This window comes from Vulpes vulpes, chromosome X (genome assembly GCF_048418805.1).
Source record: "Vulpes vulpes isolate BD-2025 chromosome X, VulVul3, whole genome shotgun sequence".
Taxonomy (NCBI): domain Eukaryota; kingdom Metazoa; phylum Chordata; class Mammalia; order Carnivora; family Canidae; genus Vulpes; species Vulpes vulpes.
Genome location: NC_132796.1, coordinates 43061183 through 43077923, shown reverse-complemented (window position 1 = coordinate 43077923; position 16741 = coordinate 43061183). Strand labels below are relative to the sequence as shown.

Here is a 16741-nt window from a genome sequence, read left to right as displayed (position 1 = left end):
AGCTCCATGAGATCAGGGTACTGTTTTGTTCACTGCTCTATCTTCAACAGTGCCTGATATATCGTAGGTGTTTAAATATTTGTTTGGGAAAGATAAGGAGAATGCAGACTCTAAAATGGGAACTTACAAAACTGTTGGGCTATTTCGAGAAGGAAGAAGAGAGGTGAAGAAGTTGTTGAATAGGGAGCATATTTTAAATCAAAGTCAAAAAGCTTAGATGACCAGATGTTCTTAATCTCTGGGTGCATCCTTATGTGTGTCCTTTTTTTAAAAAAAAAAATCTCCCTGAACACCCTCCCCCCATGCATGGTTCATGATAATAGTAATTTAAAAAACCATTCCCCAAAACAATTTCCTTAGTTTAAATTCTTATCTTGATGACCCAGGATGTCATTACGTGAGTCTGTTATCATGCTTATTTATAACAAAGCTACTAGAATTTATAATGCTTTAATTCTTGACACTTCGTGCTATAGGTTGCTTTCCCTTTTTTTTCTGTTATTTTTCCTGAAGAGTTATTTACATGTATTGCTATCCCTAGAAATCCCTTTACCCAATTTCTGTCTCTGGTTTATTGTGGGCAAGCTGGCATTTGAGTTAATGGGTGAGATCCCAGAGTGTTGATTAAAATGTGACATCTGCTAAATAGAAGATTATTTAAAAGCCTCATTGTTTATTATAAATCAGTGGTTGTCAAACTTTGAGTATGCATAAGAATAAAAGTGCTTGCTAAAGATGTAGACCCTGGGAGGGCCAGGGTTTCAGTTGGTCAACCATCCAACTCTTAATTTCAGCTAAGGTCATGATCTCGGAGTCATGAGATTGAGTACCATGTCAGGCAGGCTATGTGCTCAGTGCAGTCAGCTTGAGATTCTCTACCTCTACCTCTACCCCTACTTTGTGCATTCATGCATGTGCACTCTCTCTCTTAAATAAGATAAATAAATAAAAATTTGTTAAAGTTGTAGACCCCATCTGCAATGTTTAATTCAATAAGTAAGTCCAGGAAATACACATTTAAAAGAATTTTTTTAAGATTTATTTATTTAGGGACACCTGGGTGGCCTTTGGCTCAGGGCATGATTCCGGTCCAGGGATAGAGTCCCACATCAGGCTCCCTGCGAGGAGCCTGCTTCTCCCTCTGCCTATGTCTCTGCCTCTCTCTCTGTGTCTCTCATGAATACATAAATAAAATATTTTTTAAAAAGATTTTACTTATTTAGAAAGAGACTGTATGCAAGCGGGGGGGAGGCGGGGAATAACAGGGAGAGAGACCATCTCAAGCAGAATCCCCACTGTGTACAGAGCCCTACCTGGGGCTGATCCCACAACCCTGGGATTGTGACCTGAGCTGAAATTAAGAGTCATAAAGTTAACCAACTGAGACACCCAGGTACCTCAGGAAATCAACATTTTTAACAACCAATCCAGGTGATTCTGATGTATTTGTAGAGAAAATTTTATATTCAATTAAAATAAACAGGTTACAAAACCATGAGTTTGTGTTTCTTGTATATAAGTAGGCACAGGTATATAGGTTTGTATATGGATAAAAATATAGGAAGAAAGTATTTCAAAATGTAAACAATGGTTTATTACTAGTGGAACTTTATTATATTTTACAATTTGTAAGAAGTAATTACGTATCTTGTACTTCATTAAAATTACAAAAAGCTCTACCTACTACTGTCTGCTACCCACCAATAGTGTGTGAAATTGTGTGTTTTACTTAACCACTCTTTTTCCTCCCACATTTGGTGGATGAAAAATATTGAAGGGGATTTCTTTTGAAGACTTTTTAATTTGCATGTCTTAAATACTAATGATGTTAAATACCTTTTTGTTTTGTGGCAAGCTTACATTTTTATTTTGGGTTTTAATATAATCTGTCACCATATTTGTATCATTTATCTCAATAAATTTCTCAACTGTACTTTTGGTGGTGCTTTTAATCTAACTAGTTTCTTTATCATAACTTTTACTTTAGTTGCAGATGTGACTATGGAAAGTAGTCCAGGCTCATCTGTCTCTGTGGAACACCGGCTAGATGTTGAATTAAGGGCATCAAGTTCTAGCAGCAGCGCTAGCATCAATTCTGGCTCTGGTCCTGGCCCCCGTCCTGGTGGGTAGACAAGTAGATACATAGTCTTACATACTGAATTACTAAACTAGTCAAGAAGGTGCTTTGGGAGCAGTTTAGTGGTACATTTGGAGGTTTGCTTCTTAGGACTGTGTTACCTTGCCATTAACATTTATTTCATAGTTTTCTAACTGTTTGCACATTGATTATTTTATCAAAGCAGCCATGTCAGAGAGCAGATAATATCTAAAACAGGAACTGAGGATCAGAGAGTTAATCTTTTTACTTTGTACTATTACATGAGTCTCTTTTCATTGTAGTATTAGTTTTGTATAGTCCTTGGTGATTTATTTTCCCAATTTCAAAGCTTAGTAACTATTCTTACCAGCATCCAGAAGTCTCACCTCGAACATCTGCTAGTGTTGATACAGTGTATATGCATCTCTTAAAAATTTGTTTTATGTGCCTGCTTATTGTGGTCTAATGGTGAATCCTCCATCTTTCTCCCTTGCTTAGGAGTCCAGTGTATTCCACAAAGAGCAGCACTTCTCAAATCCATGTTGAATTTCCTCAAGAAGGCCATTCAAGACCCTGCTTTCTCAGATGGCATACGACATGGTATTTGATTTTGGATTTTCTTGATGGATATTTGACTCTCTCCAAAGATTAGTCCTTTTGGTTCTTTCTGATGCTACTCTTTTTTTTATAAGACAGGCTTAAGAAAAGGCATGCCATTTTGAATAGTTTTTAGTCATTTAGTGTCACTTTTTCCTAGACCTAAGGATTCTCTAGGTATTTTCATAATGATTAACCTATTTTTTTCCTTTTTCAGCTTTTGACTCTCTGCTCACTTCCAGCCTGCTACTCCACTTTGTCTGTGTCTATATTCTTTTATTCTAGTCTAAACCATTAGACTAGAATCAACACAGGAGTTTATCACAGTAGTGTTATATGCAGTATATTGCTCCCATCAAACTATTGCTAGACTGATCATATTCTCCTTGATGTTCTCTTTTCTTTTCTCTTAGTGATGGACGGTTCTCTCCCTACCTCCCTGAAGCACATCATCAGTAATGCAGAATATTATGGCCCATCACTCTTCCTTCTAGGTAAGTGGTATTGATAGTTGGTTATACCAAGCTGAAATAACCTGGCAGAGTTCTCTGTATATTTTTATACCCTTTTAGAGGTTTACTATTCACATTCATCCGCTGTGTTATTATGTATCTTTCTAGTTGGTGATGAAATAGAGAAAGGTCAGAATTCCGTTTCAAATATCCATTTCTTGAATGCCAAATATACCTTCTATACACAGTATATTATAAATCATTCGTGATAAGTAATATTGTACATTTGTTCTGTACTTAACATTGCAAATGTAATAAGTATGTCTTTTTTTTTTTTTTAAATAAGTATGTCTTTATTCAATGGTAGTTCCTAATCTTGATCTGGAAAATTCAGTAAGAATGGTTTCCAGTCTTAGAACTGAATGTCAGACCCACAAACTATAATATAGAAAATTGTTTCTCTCTTTTGAAAATGCAGCTTTGGAAGCTGTGGGTACTCTGTAATTATTTGTAAAAACATCTTTGCAGTTTTATGTTGGCGATACTGTGAGTATTGCTGTTGTTAATTCTTTGTTTTTATTAATAGGCATTTATTGAGTGCCATACATATGCAGGACAATGTTTGAGATACGTAGGCTTTTAGAATTCCCTTTAAAACTAAAGGAATGTGGGGGATCCCTGGGTGGCGCAGCAGTTTGGCGCCTGCCTTTGGCCCAGGGCGCGATCCTGGAGACCCGGGATCAAGTCCCACGTCGGGCTCCCGGTGCATGGAGCCTGCTTCTCCCTCTGCCTGTGTCTCTGCCTCTCTCTCTCTCTCTTTCTGTGTGTGACTATAATAAATAAATAAAAATTAAAAAAAAAACTAAAGGAATGTAATAGGAAGTGTGGAAATAAAACCTTGTACCAGTGGCACATGTTCTTTTAATACTTCGGGATGTCTGGAGGGAGCAGTTTTGGCTACTACAGTTTAAGTACTTGTCCTCTTGCTGAAGTAAATTTGAGTTTTTATATTTTAAGTTTGTATCCTGTGACCTTGCTTAGTAGTTCATACTTTTTAAAATTTCTTAAGATATTCTGTATAGTCTTCTCGTTTACATATAGTTCTTTTTTTAATGTTTTGCTTTTTGTGTCTTACTGCATTGGCAAAGATTTCCAATACAATGCCAAATAGAGGTGGTAAGAATGGACCTCTTGGCTTTGCTCCTGAACTCAGAGGAACACATTCAGTATTTCACCATTAAGTCAAGATATAGGGAAGAAGGATGACTCTCTCTGGGAAAAAGCTCCAGAACACAGAAAAGCAAGTGCACAGGCATCTTATACAGGAGAAGTTTAAAGGAAGCAGCAAGAGGACATGTGTACATACGGGGTGGGGGCAGGGAGCAGGTGAGCCCTCAGAATGACGCAGGAAGCCAGAAATGAGACTTTGAGTGCTAAAGCAAATATCAGTGGAGGTCAGAACTCCTTCTCTAGAGTCTTAATTCATCCCTGCTGTTTGAATTAGCATAGTAACCTTCCTGGTTTCCTGTAAATAAACTTATACTTGAGAGAGACCAAATTTGCAAAGCCAACTCAAAATAATTAGGCCAACAGTTATTATTGTATCTCTATAAATGATAGTGTAGAGTTTTTCACCCTAGACAGGAGACAGGAAAAGAAATTAATGGGGGTCTGAGAATCTGTTATAGTTGGCTGTTTGGTTTGTTGTTTTATTTGTTGGAACTATTCAGGATACCTGTAGTACTGACCCACATGCAGCAGGAAGTCCCCTTTAAGATACACACGCCACCTTAAAATAATAGTAGTTTATCAAAAGAAAAAAGTAGTTTAATGTTAATCTGTGTTTTTTAATATTCATTGATTGATTTGAGAGAGAATGCACACAAGCAGAGGGTAGAGCGGGGGAGGGGGATCTCAAGCAGACTCTGTTCAGCATGGATCCCAACACAAGGTTTGATCCCATGACTCCCAAGATTGTGGACAAAACCAAGAGTCCAATGCTCAACTGATTGAGCCATCCAGGCGCCCCCAGTCTTTTTACCAACTATAGCAACCAGACTGCTTTGTTCTTCATTGAGGGCTTGCTTCTAAGGTTTGAGCTGTTTAGTTAATGTAGTTGGCCAGGAGTTGTGCCATTATTTGGGTAGCCTCTATAAGATGTGTCTATGTCACAGGATTAAAAACACCTAATCTTGGACCAAAGATGATGCAGCCCAATATAAAAGACAAAAAAAAATGGCTCAGTGCTCCCTTTTGTGGCAAGACTTGATGAACAAGCTAGATATTCTGGTTGGATCTAGGGTACCTGGATGCTAAATATCCACAGAACACAGGTCAGGGTGTATGGATTAGAAGGGAGCAGAGGGTGGAGTGGAATGTATGACCTTGCTGAACAAGAGTTGTGTCATAGAAGATCCAGTAGCCCAAGGGAGTTGGAGGATGGAGTTTCTAGTGGGCCAGATTACATCAGGGCAGAAATGCCAGGGCAAAATAGTCTCAGTGGGAGGGACATCGTTGTCTAGACTGAATTGGTGGGGAAAGCATGGAAGTATCTGGTGAGATTGTGCTGTCCTGCTACAACAATTCTGTGCTAAAACCAACCAAATAAGGATTCTGATTCTTCCCAAATTCAACCTCTGACTCTTCTACTTTTTACTCAACTTTTATACCCAACTGTATCCCTTTTAATTTCTCCAACTGCCTTTTCTTCTCCCAGTTCCTATCTTGGCCCTGCTGCACTTTAGTATGTTTAAGTCTGCTTGTGCTCTGTTTCTTGCCTAGCTTATGCCAACACCATGATGGTTGTTATGGACTACTTAACCAGAGAGGGGGCAGATAGTCAATATGAATATTGAAGACCTCCCAGGGGACAAGAGTTATCTGCATAACTGTTTGCCTGGGCTAGGGTACCTGTTAACATTGCTAGAGTTCTAGTGCTCAGGTAACATTCTCTATTACCATTATATAAGTACTGTCCTTCAGGTTGAGGAAGATGGGAAATGTTGGTGCAGTGACAGTGGAATAATGGAAAGTGAAGCGAGAGACTATCAGATTAGGGGAAATCAGCTGATGAGGCCATGGGAATTGTGATGAGTGAATGTGGCTACAGGGTGCCGTTAACATTTGGGAGTGTCACCACTGAGGCTGGGACTATCAGTAATGCTGAAGTCATCTTCTAGGATATTGGGTTGATAGAAGTCCTGGCCTAACCCCAAGAATATTTCTTTCTTCAGGAAAATTCCTTTGGTTCCTTTTAACTTATATATTCTCTCTTGGAAACACTATTGTATAGCTAGTATGCCTGCCATGTTGATCTCATGTCACTTTCTGCTAGAATTTCTTTGTATAATCTTTCAAGATGCCTATTATCAAATTTTTTATTTTTTTACAAATTTTGTAAATTTCTATTTCCTTATTCTTAAGAGACTCTTCGTCTTTACACATTATTGCTGTTTTATGGGTTTTGTAGGTTCTAGAATTTGATTTTCATCATTAATTTTTGAAGCGTTATCTTTCATTACTTAACTCCTAGGAATCAGTTGCTAGGTTCCTTATGGAGCCAGTTGGTTTTTGTGTTTCCTTTTTAAAATTCTAATATTTAGTCATCTTTTAGTTTTAAAAAAGGGTTTAGGGATCCCTGGGTGGCGCAGCGGTTTGGCGCCTGCCTTTGGCCCAGGGCGCGATCCTGGAGACCCGGGATCGAATCCCACATCAGGCTCCCGGTGAATGGAGCCTGCTTCTCCCTCCGCCTGTGTCTCTGCCTCTCTCTCTCTCTCTGTGACTATCATAAATAAATAAAAAATTAAAAAAAAAATTAAAAAAAAAAAAAAGGGTTTAAACTGTCCCACTTAACAGTAGTATTATGACAGCATTATAGTTAGACCTCTGTAAAATAACGGATTTGATGACTTAGCAACCTTTAGTAGAATATTAATTTTAGTTTATATATACTCAATTTTAGCAACCTCTTGTAATTTAGACATTTGGGTAAAAAAAAAAAAAAAGTATGTATACCATAGGAACCAAAAAAAGGACTTACGTTTTCCGTAAGTTTATAGTCCATCAGAAGTCTCAAAGGCCATTGATTTGACAACTCTTGGTCCTCAATAATTGGTATATATTTGCCATTTCAAGGACATCTGAAGTAGATGAAAGGTACTCTATTCACCATCTTGAACTGAGAAAATCCTTTGGTTTCTTTTAGATCTCAGGTATCAGCATTACAAGTTTGTTTTACACATGGTTTACTAATATTGTATGTGTGTGCACCCTTTGTCAGGTTTTAAAATCAAAAATTTTAAATCTCATAAAATGAGTTGAGAAGCCTTGTCTTAGTTGCTCCTAGAAAGTTTAATAACCCATCTAAAACTGTCGGTTTGGTGCTTTTCTCTTACTTGGTATTTTTACTTCTAAAAGTTTTTGTGGTTATTGATCTAGTCTGCTTTACCTTCATTTTTTGAAAGCCAATTTTTACCACATTTTCTTAAAAGCATTGCATTTCACTTGTTATACAGTTTATAGAAGAATTTTATTTGTTCTGAATCCAGTTAGATCTCCTTTTTTCATTGCTGATATATTACTTGCTTTTCTTAGATTTCCCATAGCTTCTAAGCTTTCTCCGTCTTTTCAGAGGGTTATTGGTTTTAATTATTCGTGCTATTTGCTTGCAGTATTACTAAATGCTATTTTTTTCTATTACTTCTAGCTTCACTTTTGGTTACCTTTTAATGAATGCATTAATTTCCTCTTGAGCATTGATAATAGTCTTTACAGCCATGTTAGATATATTGTCAAAAATCGGTCAGATTGATACCTAAAAACTCTTCATGTTGCTAATGGTATTTTAAGTAAGCTATATGCTGTATGTTGGCAAATTGAACTCCAATAAAAAAATAAAAATAAAAAAATAAATGAAAAAACAAAATTGCTGAAAAGCTTTTTAGAAGACATTTTGTGCATTCCATCAGTTTACATTCACTTCAACCCAGCACCCCTCTTCCCATCTTAAATATTTTCCCTGCATTTTAAACAAAAAAAGGATGTGTTTTTAGGTTTATCAGCCCTCATAATTGTAGACCAGTTCATATCCATGGTAGTTCATGTATTTAGTGGAATGGTATACAGCCATTCAAATTAAATGAACTGGGGTGCCTGGGTGGCTCAGTCATTGAAGTGGCTGCCTTTGGCTTGGGTCATGATCTCAAGGTCCTGGGATTGAGCTCCACGTCAGGTTCTCTGCTCAGCAGGAAGCCTGCTTCTCTTCTCTCTTCTCTCTCTCTGCCCTCTCTCTGCCTACTTATTATGCTCACTAATGCTTGCTCACTCTCTGTCAAATAAGTAAAAATTTTTTTTAAAAAAACAAATTGAATTGTAGTGACAGGGAAAGATAAAAGAGAATATATGGCATATTATAATTTAAAAGAAACAGGTTATATAGCAATATAACCTCGGTATAAAAAATATGCTTATAAAATCTTAATGTTTTTCATTTATACATATTTCTTAAAATTATATATAAGATGTAGAACATGATCTGATACACATAGTGAAAGGATTTCAATAATCAAGCTAATTAACAAATCATTTTATGTGACTAAAGCACCTGAAAACTACTCTCGGTATATTTTTCAGTATTCAGTATGGTATTATTAATTATCATTATGCGCGTACATTACCCATAAAAGTCTTGAAGGTTTAACACCTAATTCTTAATAGTGATCTTTTGATTGAGCAGTATTAGGAGCTTTCATTTCAGAGTAAGCACAAGCATTTAAATTGTTGTACATCAAATATGTTTTTTTTAAGCCTTTGGAGTTTTGTTAATACCTGTGAAGAATCTCAGCTTCTCCTATTTCTCATCTTTTTAGCTACTGAAGTGGTGACTGTGTTTGTATTTCAAGAACCATCACTGCTCTCCTCACTCCAGGACAATGGATTAACAGATGTCATGCTTCATGCACTGCTTATCAAAGATGTGAGTCTGCTTCTTTTAAAGAATGCTCTGTGCATACCCCTCCCCACAATATACACAAAGACATACTCTCTACTATCTCCTGTGCAATACCTAATCAAAGTTTTGTGGCATTCTATACCTGAACGCTTTTAGAAGTCTTCAAACACTTGATCTTCTGTCTAGGTTCCTGCTACCCGTGAAGTCCTTGGCTCCCTCCCAAATGTATTCAGTGCACTCTGTTTGAATGCCCGAGGTCTTCAGTCATTTGTACAGTGTCAGCCTTTTGAACGTCTTTTCAAAGTTCTTCTGTCTCCAGATTATCTCCCAGCCATGCGAAGGAGGAGGAGTTCTGATCCTCTTGGTAAGTCACCAGGATTTATCTTACAATAATCCGTTCACTGTTGTGTCAAGATTTTAGATGATTATCAAGCCACCAATTGGCAAGAAAATCCTTTATTGACCTTACATCATTTCTCTGCTAGGTGTGCTAAGCTTAATGGGAATTATCACTAGAGTTGTCATTATATCACTGTATACATTGTATTGCAGGTAGAAAAGGCATACTTCATCCTTACCCTCCGCTCACATTTTCATGCTTCTCAACAGTTCAGTGTGTGTGTGTGGGGGGGGTGTGTTTCAAAAAGTTAAGAGTTTTAATCCAGATGTGACCAGACTTTGGCCATAGAAACCTTTCCCTTCCTAGGCCACCTGTGGGACCAGATCACGTCCCCACGTGGTTCCAGATCTTCGAGCAGTACCTCAGGCCATGTCCTCATGCTCAATTTGCTGCAGCATTTGGGTGGATCAGAAACGGAATTGTAGCAGTGACTTGTAGAGGCTATACCCCTTCTTCTTGGGTTAGGGCAAGAGGGGGCAGTCCTGGATTCTCATGTGGGCTCCCAGGAGGCGGGACCTGCACTGCGCCACTATCTCAGTGGGAAAACCCAGAGAAGCAGGAATTACCCAGTGGAGATCTTGGAGGTGAAGTCACCTAGGGCATGGAGTCTGGCAGAGGTGACAGCACAGGGGGAAAAGGGTCTCCTTGGGAGTCCAAATTTCTACCTATCATCATTCTGTGCCATTTTGATGCCTCAGTGGTGAGAGTTTGAGAGAAGCTGAGGACTTGATCCCAGTGACCTTTGGAAGTTGGCAAATAAGGGATGGTATTCCTCGGACTATCAATAGCTCATTATTAGATGTACTATCATGGTGCTAGTGAATAATGGGTATTAGGGGTAGTATATTTCTGGGTTCACCATCTAGTCTGTAGCAACAGGAGATACAAAGTCTCTAAGATAGTCACAAATGAATAGATTTCCTTCTCAGTGTATTTGAGACCAGATTATTGAAGAAAAATGAGAAGATAGGACTCCAAAAATAATCCAGTTTTTACAAATGTGCTTTGTGCTTTCAGCCACCACTATAGCATTCTAGCTATTATTATTATTTATTGGGGTAGCCAGAGGATTAATGGTTTATGCTTCTTTGTTTTCTCTCTCACTTTACAATACTAGTTCAGACCTTGGCAGTAGAGATTGCCAGGGTAGAATGTAGTATACGCAGTTATTTAAAATATGTTTAATAGACTGATAAGGGTTTCTTCTTCCTCTTCAGTGATTTGCTTTCAGAAGTTAGTCTGAATTCGTTTGAGAAAGCATGAGGAAATCACAGCCACCAGCTCAGATTCTTCTTTTCTCCTCATTGGCAGAGAAAATAGCTCAAACTCTTATTTTCTTCAGTCTTTTAACAGTTCCTTTTTTGCTTTAAGGGGATACTGCATCTAACCTGGGGAGTGCTGTTGATGAGCTCATGAGACATCAGCCCACCCTCAAAACAGATGCAACGACTGCGATCATCAAGGTGGGAAGTGATAAGGCTGACCATGGGCATGAGATAGCAGTTAGGGTTTTTTTGTTTTTTGTTTTTGTTTTTGTTTTAAAAAGACTTGGCCTGTTGGAGGTCATTTGGATTCTTGGACTTAGGCCTAGAAGAGGATTATGTCTGCCTTATTTTCTCCATGTCCTTGGGTTGGTACTTTGTCCCCCTCCCCCCAAAAGTCACTTAGGTATTGCTTTCTTCTATAGGACGTGAACAAGTTGCCAGGATTTAGCTTCTGTTTGTAAAAGCATACTACTTTTTCTAATCTTTGTTTCTTGGTTGTTTTTTTTCTACATTTAGTAGCCCTGCCAGTTGCCTGTATAGTATATGAGTTCCTGGTGCTTGTGAATAAGGACATGGAGTCAATTAGTCAGTCAGTTAACATCTATGGGACCTTGAACAAGTTGTTTAACTTCGCTAAACTTCAGTTCCCTTGTTTGTAAAATAGGATTGATGACTATAATCCATGAGTGATGTATGTTACATATGTGTGTGTGTGTGTGTGTGTGTGTGTGTGTATGTATATAAAGATAAAGTGTTTTGGCACATATGTGTGTAACACATAGAAAATGCTCCAAAAATGTTAGTTGTCCCATTTCTTATTTACTTAATCCTATTTCCTGTGTCTTTCAGTTACTTGAAGAAATCTGTAATCTTGGAAGAGACCCTAAATACATCTGTCAGAAACCATCAATCCAGAAGGCAGATGGCACTGCCACTGCTCCTCCTCCAAGGTCTAATCATGCTGCAGAAGAGGCCTCTAGTGAGGATGAAGAGGAGGAAGAAGTACAGGCCATGCAGAGCTTTAATTCTACCCAACAGAATGAAACAGAGCCCAATCAGCAGTAAGTATTCACAAGACAGGTTCCCTAACCTCGTGATCTTAGGCATGTGATTTTTATCCATAAAACCAAAGGAGTTAGTTCATTATAAGGTTCTTCCAGCCCTAAGAGTCTAGTTTTTCTTTCTTTAACCATTGTGTGCCATGTATGCCTTCATATTTATATTGGTTATCTTAGCAAGGTGTCTTAAAGTTCATGGAATTGAATCAATTCACTATATCAAGTTGATGGGCTTTTCTCAGAGGACTTTTCCCCCATTGTTGATTTGGCATTTGCATCATTGTTTTGTTTGCATAGGTGAACACATATGAAATGTACTTTTGAAGCTTGTCTCCTAAGTGCTTAAAAATTACAGGGTTTTGGGCAGCCTGGGTAGCTCAGCGGTTTAGCGCCACCTTCAGCCCAGGGCCTGACCCTGGAGACCCGGGATCGAGTCCCACGTCAGGCTCCCTCCATGGAGCTTGCTTCTCCCTCTGCCTGTGTCTCTAACTCTCTCTCTCTCATCTCTCATGAATAAATAAATAAAATCTTTAAAAAAATTACAGGGTTGGTTTGTTGGTTGGTTTTTGCTCTTGTTTCATTACTCTATTCATTCCAGATATATCCGAAGTCTTTGAATGTACTATATGATTGTAACCAGGCACAGTAGATATTCCTTCTTATTTCTATTTATTTAAGAGGTTTCTTTTATTTTTTTTTTATTTATTCGTAAGAGAGAGGCAGAGACACAAGAAGCAGGCTCCATGCAGGGAGCCCAACGTGGGACATGCCCTGGGCTGGAGGCGGCACTAAACCGCTGAGCCACCCAGGCTGCCCTAAGAGTTTTTTTAACATAAAAATTGACTACCTGGATAATAAGATGGGCTCAAAATCTGCTGGCTGGTAGTGGATAGTGTACCAGGCTCTTTGAACTTATATTGCTCATATGCAAGGGATGAAATGTAACTTGTAGCAGTAGCTCTTAAGTTCATGGTAGAAGAGCGTGTGATCCCTCTGGACTGTCATTCATTTAGTCATTTCATAAGTGCTCTTTTGGTTCATAGATAACTAGTCCTAAGAAAAGCAAGAACATTTTAGGTGTGGATATGAATGGTTTTGGGCTGGTCTTGAAGGATGGCTTGGAACTTACGAAAAAATTACTGTGGAGTACATAGAAGGAGCAAAAGCCTAGACTCAAACTTTGGTGTGCCCTCTTGGAGCTCAGGAAGTAAGGAGTTTGTTGGTAGGAGGTTTGGGGTGGGGACGTTGTTTCTTTTTGGAAGAGATGCATTAACTACTAAGTACATTGATTTGTTGAGCAGATATCTTACCCTTGTCTGCAAAGGCAACTCTACCTTCATTCTATTTTGATTAAAGTGTTCTCTCTCCGGAAGAAGAGGACACCTGAAAGAAAACAAGACTTTAAATGCAGAGGAATCAGAATCTGTGCTTCCTTGCCACACCCTTGATTGTTAGCCACCCTGTTGGGATTTCGTTTCCTTTCCTGGCTACAAAACAAGGGAGGATTTTCTTAAACTTGAGGAGTTAGGGTGGTTTTAAGTGAGGCTTTATATGTTCATCTGCATATAACTTTTTCTCTACCGGAGTATCTCGGAGATACCTTAGATCTAATGTGCCCAGATTTCAGGTGTCATAGGAAAGTGACATTTTCTCAATGTCCTTGTATTTTTTCACTCCATGCTTTTCTTGTGATATATGTCACTGTGTTCTATCCATATTCCCCCAACCCCAAGTTATCTTTTTTTAAAGATTTTATTTATCTATTAATGAGAGAGAGAGAGAGAACGCGGCAGAGACACAGGCAGAGGGAGAAGCAGGCCCCATGCAAGGAGCCCGACACGGGATTTGATCTCAGGTCTCCAGGATCATGCCCTGGGCTGCCGCCTAGCTGGCGGCCCAACCCCAAGTTACCTTATCTCCTTTTCTGTCTACCAAGTTCCTGCAAAGCCAGTTCAAATGTCGAATTCTTAAAGGAGCTTTTCCTTTCACCTCCAAATAAGAAGTCATGTCTTTTGTGTTCTTGCAAAAGTTTTGTTAGAAATATTCATATATTCTAATGGTTTCTCCCATTATTCTGTATTCTTCTCCAGGGCAGGGACAATGTATCATTTCGTAATGTATCCTGATTGTTTTGTGTATAACAGATAATCTGTCAGTAAATGTTTATTTGGCACTTTGATGGAATGACTCAGGAGCATTAGAGGAAGGATTTTCTGAATCTTAAATGCCAAGAGAAGTGGGTCCTAATGAAAACATGAATAAGAACGAAGAGATAGTAAAAATGTAGACACCCACAAGCATTAATATTCTACCATAGTGTTAGTCATAATGTCACATCTACACTACAGAGGACTCTGGTAATTGCTGTTCCATGGTATTGATGTTTTTCTATACTCTGCATGGTCTGGGTGTTCATCACTACCTTATTCACGTAACCTAAGAATCTCATAAATGTTGACACACATACTTTCCCACTTCTGCCACCTTCAGAAGCCTTGATTGTATCACTGTGGATTATTAGGGCTGGAAGGAAAAAAAGCAAGAAACTGCCTAAACTCAACCTCCATCTTGAAAGCCACAATATATTAAAGGAAGTTCTTTTATCTCCTTGTGTGAGGTAGTTATGGTGGGAGTTACTATGTACTTTTGCCAATATGGGAAGAGGCTTAGAAAAATTTACAATGCGTGCCTTCCCGTCTCTCCAGAAGTCTTGTTTGTATCTGCTACTTCATTCCCAGTGCAAAAATCTTCAGTGGGACTCCCAAACAAATTCCAGTCACACGTGTCCTCATCTGTTGTCCAGTGCCTTAATTAAATGCATTAGTAAATTTTTTCCAATGTTTTTTTATTGAGGTTTAATTTCTGTAAATTGCACAGATTTTTAGTTTCCTATTTCTCTACCTTAAAGCAAGGCAGGCTACTTCTTTCTTTTTTTAATGGAGAGAGAAGGTATGCGCATGTGCGCTCACTTATTGTTGGGCTCCATATCACAACCCTGAGATCATGACCTGCCCAAACCAAGAGTTCCTTTGTGATGGTCTGAGCCTGGAAGCCAAAAGATGAGGATAGTAAAAAAAAAAAGCGGTTACTGAACAAGCTTATTCCTAGATTTGGATTAAGAACCACTGTTGTTTTCTCTCTTGTTCTCCCCAACTTCTATCTAGCAAATGAATAAGTACCTGGGTCCCATTTTATGATATTACTTCGGCTCTTTGCCATTACCTTTGGTTTCTACCAAGGGACAAGCATTTCAGTTGGGTTAGAGCCACACCTACAGGTGTGGCCTACTCCTTAGCTTGTAGAGATAGATTTCTGGATCCTTTCCCAGGAGGTGCATCCAGGCTGGGGTAGATGATTGATAAAAGTAGTAGGGAATGCTATAGTGGTTCTGAGAAGGAACTTTACAGTCAAGGAAAGGTCGCAGTCTTCCCATGGAATCTTTCTACTCCTGGCTTATAGGTCCTCCCTTTGTACAGAGTTCTTCCCTAAATTCTTCATTGAGAGTTTTCACAACATCCTTGCCAAGCCCTGTTTCTGGCTATTTCATCACTGAAGCCATTCATGATGCCTCTCCACTTGGTCTAGTCTACATTTTGCTGTCAAATGTCTTCATGCCTGGCAAATCTTTATTTATGTTTTATCTTGCTTGAAGATAAGGACTATAACTTATTGGAAATTCTCTTGCTTTCTCTCTACCCTCTCTCTCTCCCTTCTATTTCTGCCCCTCCCCCCAAATATCTTCAAGGGCCTATATGCAGAATGCTTCTTATTAGACTCAAGTTTTGACCCTTCCTAGGGTTTATCTTCGAGGTAGATTTCATTTCACTTTAATATATTTTGCAGGTTTTCTTTCCTCTGTTTATTTTTTGCAAAAGCCAAAATTGGACTAAACGCTACATTTTCTGTAGCTATGGCATTACTGCAGCCTTCTCATCTGCAGTGCAATATTAAACTATCAGAAGCAAAAGACCTGATCACAGTTTCTCTGAATAGTTCAGGGACTATTGTGATACAAGTATAAATTGTTAGGAAAGGAGCCTTGGGTATTGGCTTCATCTCTGATTAACTTTGTTCTGAATGGTTCTACGCATGGAATTTTGAGCAAAATTAAATTCCATCTCCTGTTCTCTATTATAACTTAAAACGTGATGCAAGAACATGGTAAGATTGTATCTTTGTCTAGCTCTTGTCTTCAAGCAAATGTTTCAATAGTCTCTTAATCGAACTGGCTTATTTTTTAGTATTTTCATATTGATGAATTCCTCCTCTGATAGTTTGCCTCAGGAGTTTCTTTTGAGATATGTGCAAGTGCTGAGTTTGTGAAAGCTTGGTTTTTCCTTTTGTGCTCTCAACCTAGTCAGGCTAGAAAAAGCTAGCTTCAGAATTGATTTCAGCTTTTTTTTTCCTGTACTGTACTAAAGACTAGAAGTCTGATTTAGAGAAAGGACCTAGAATTTCATGCTATTTCCCTTTCCTCACTTTATTCTCTTGCACTGGCATTGTGAATTTGTGTAACTAACTCTTTTCTCCCTTAACAGGGTTGTTGGTACAGAGGAACGTATTCCTATTCCCCTCATGGATTACATCCTTAATGTGGTAAGATTCATGATAGGGCAAACTGAGTAGAGGTGTGTGTTTTTCAGGAAAATGTCTGGGATTACTAAATAGTCCAGTGATTTCCCCGTTTATTGTCACCAGGGCCCTTAAAGTGTGAAGCAATGGGGAAAGATGTTGCAAACCTTGTTCTGTGAGATTAGTTTGCCAAACATTGGACAACACTCTTCCCTTTTTTTAGATAATTCCAGTTTTCTGTTCATTGTTACTATTCCCCATTGGAATCCAAACAGAAGAGTGGCTTTGTTAGGTCAATCCAGTATTACATTCTTTGAATGTGTCCCCAAAATATATTTTTCCCATTATT

General features: G+C 38.5%; 1 protein-coding gene across 25 annotated transcripts in view; it reads left to right on the top strand.

Moving 5' to 3' along the window:
• Positions 1 to 16741, top strand: part of HUWE1 (HECT, UBA and WWE domain containing E3 ubiquitin protein ligase 1) — a 168606-nt gene that overhangs the window by 78157 nt on the left and 73708 nt on the right. For all 25 annotated transcript variants that reach the window (XM_072743430.1, XM_072743424.1, XM_025988650.2 and 22 more), the window contains 8 exons: positions 1988 to 2122; positions 2597 to 2698; positions 3109 to 3189; positions 9015 to 9121; positions 9284 to 9461; positions 10869 to 10960; positions 11612 to 11823; positions 16359 to 16416. In XM_072743430.1, the coding sequence (XP_072599531.1) occupies positions 1988 to 2122; positions 2597 to 2698; positions 3109 to 3189; positions 9015 to 9121; positions 9284 to 9461; positions 10869 to 10960; positions 11612 to 11823; positions 16359 to 16416 (965 nt within the window). The remainder of the gene's footprint in view (positions 1 to 1987; positions 2123 to 2596; positions 2699 to 3108; positions 3190 to 9014; positions 9122 to 9283; positions 9462 to 10868; positions 10961 to 11611; positions 11824 to 16358; positions 16417 to 16741) is intronic.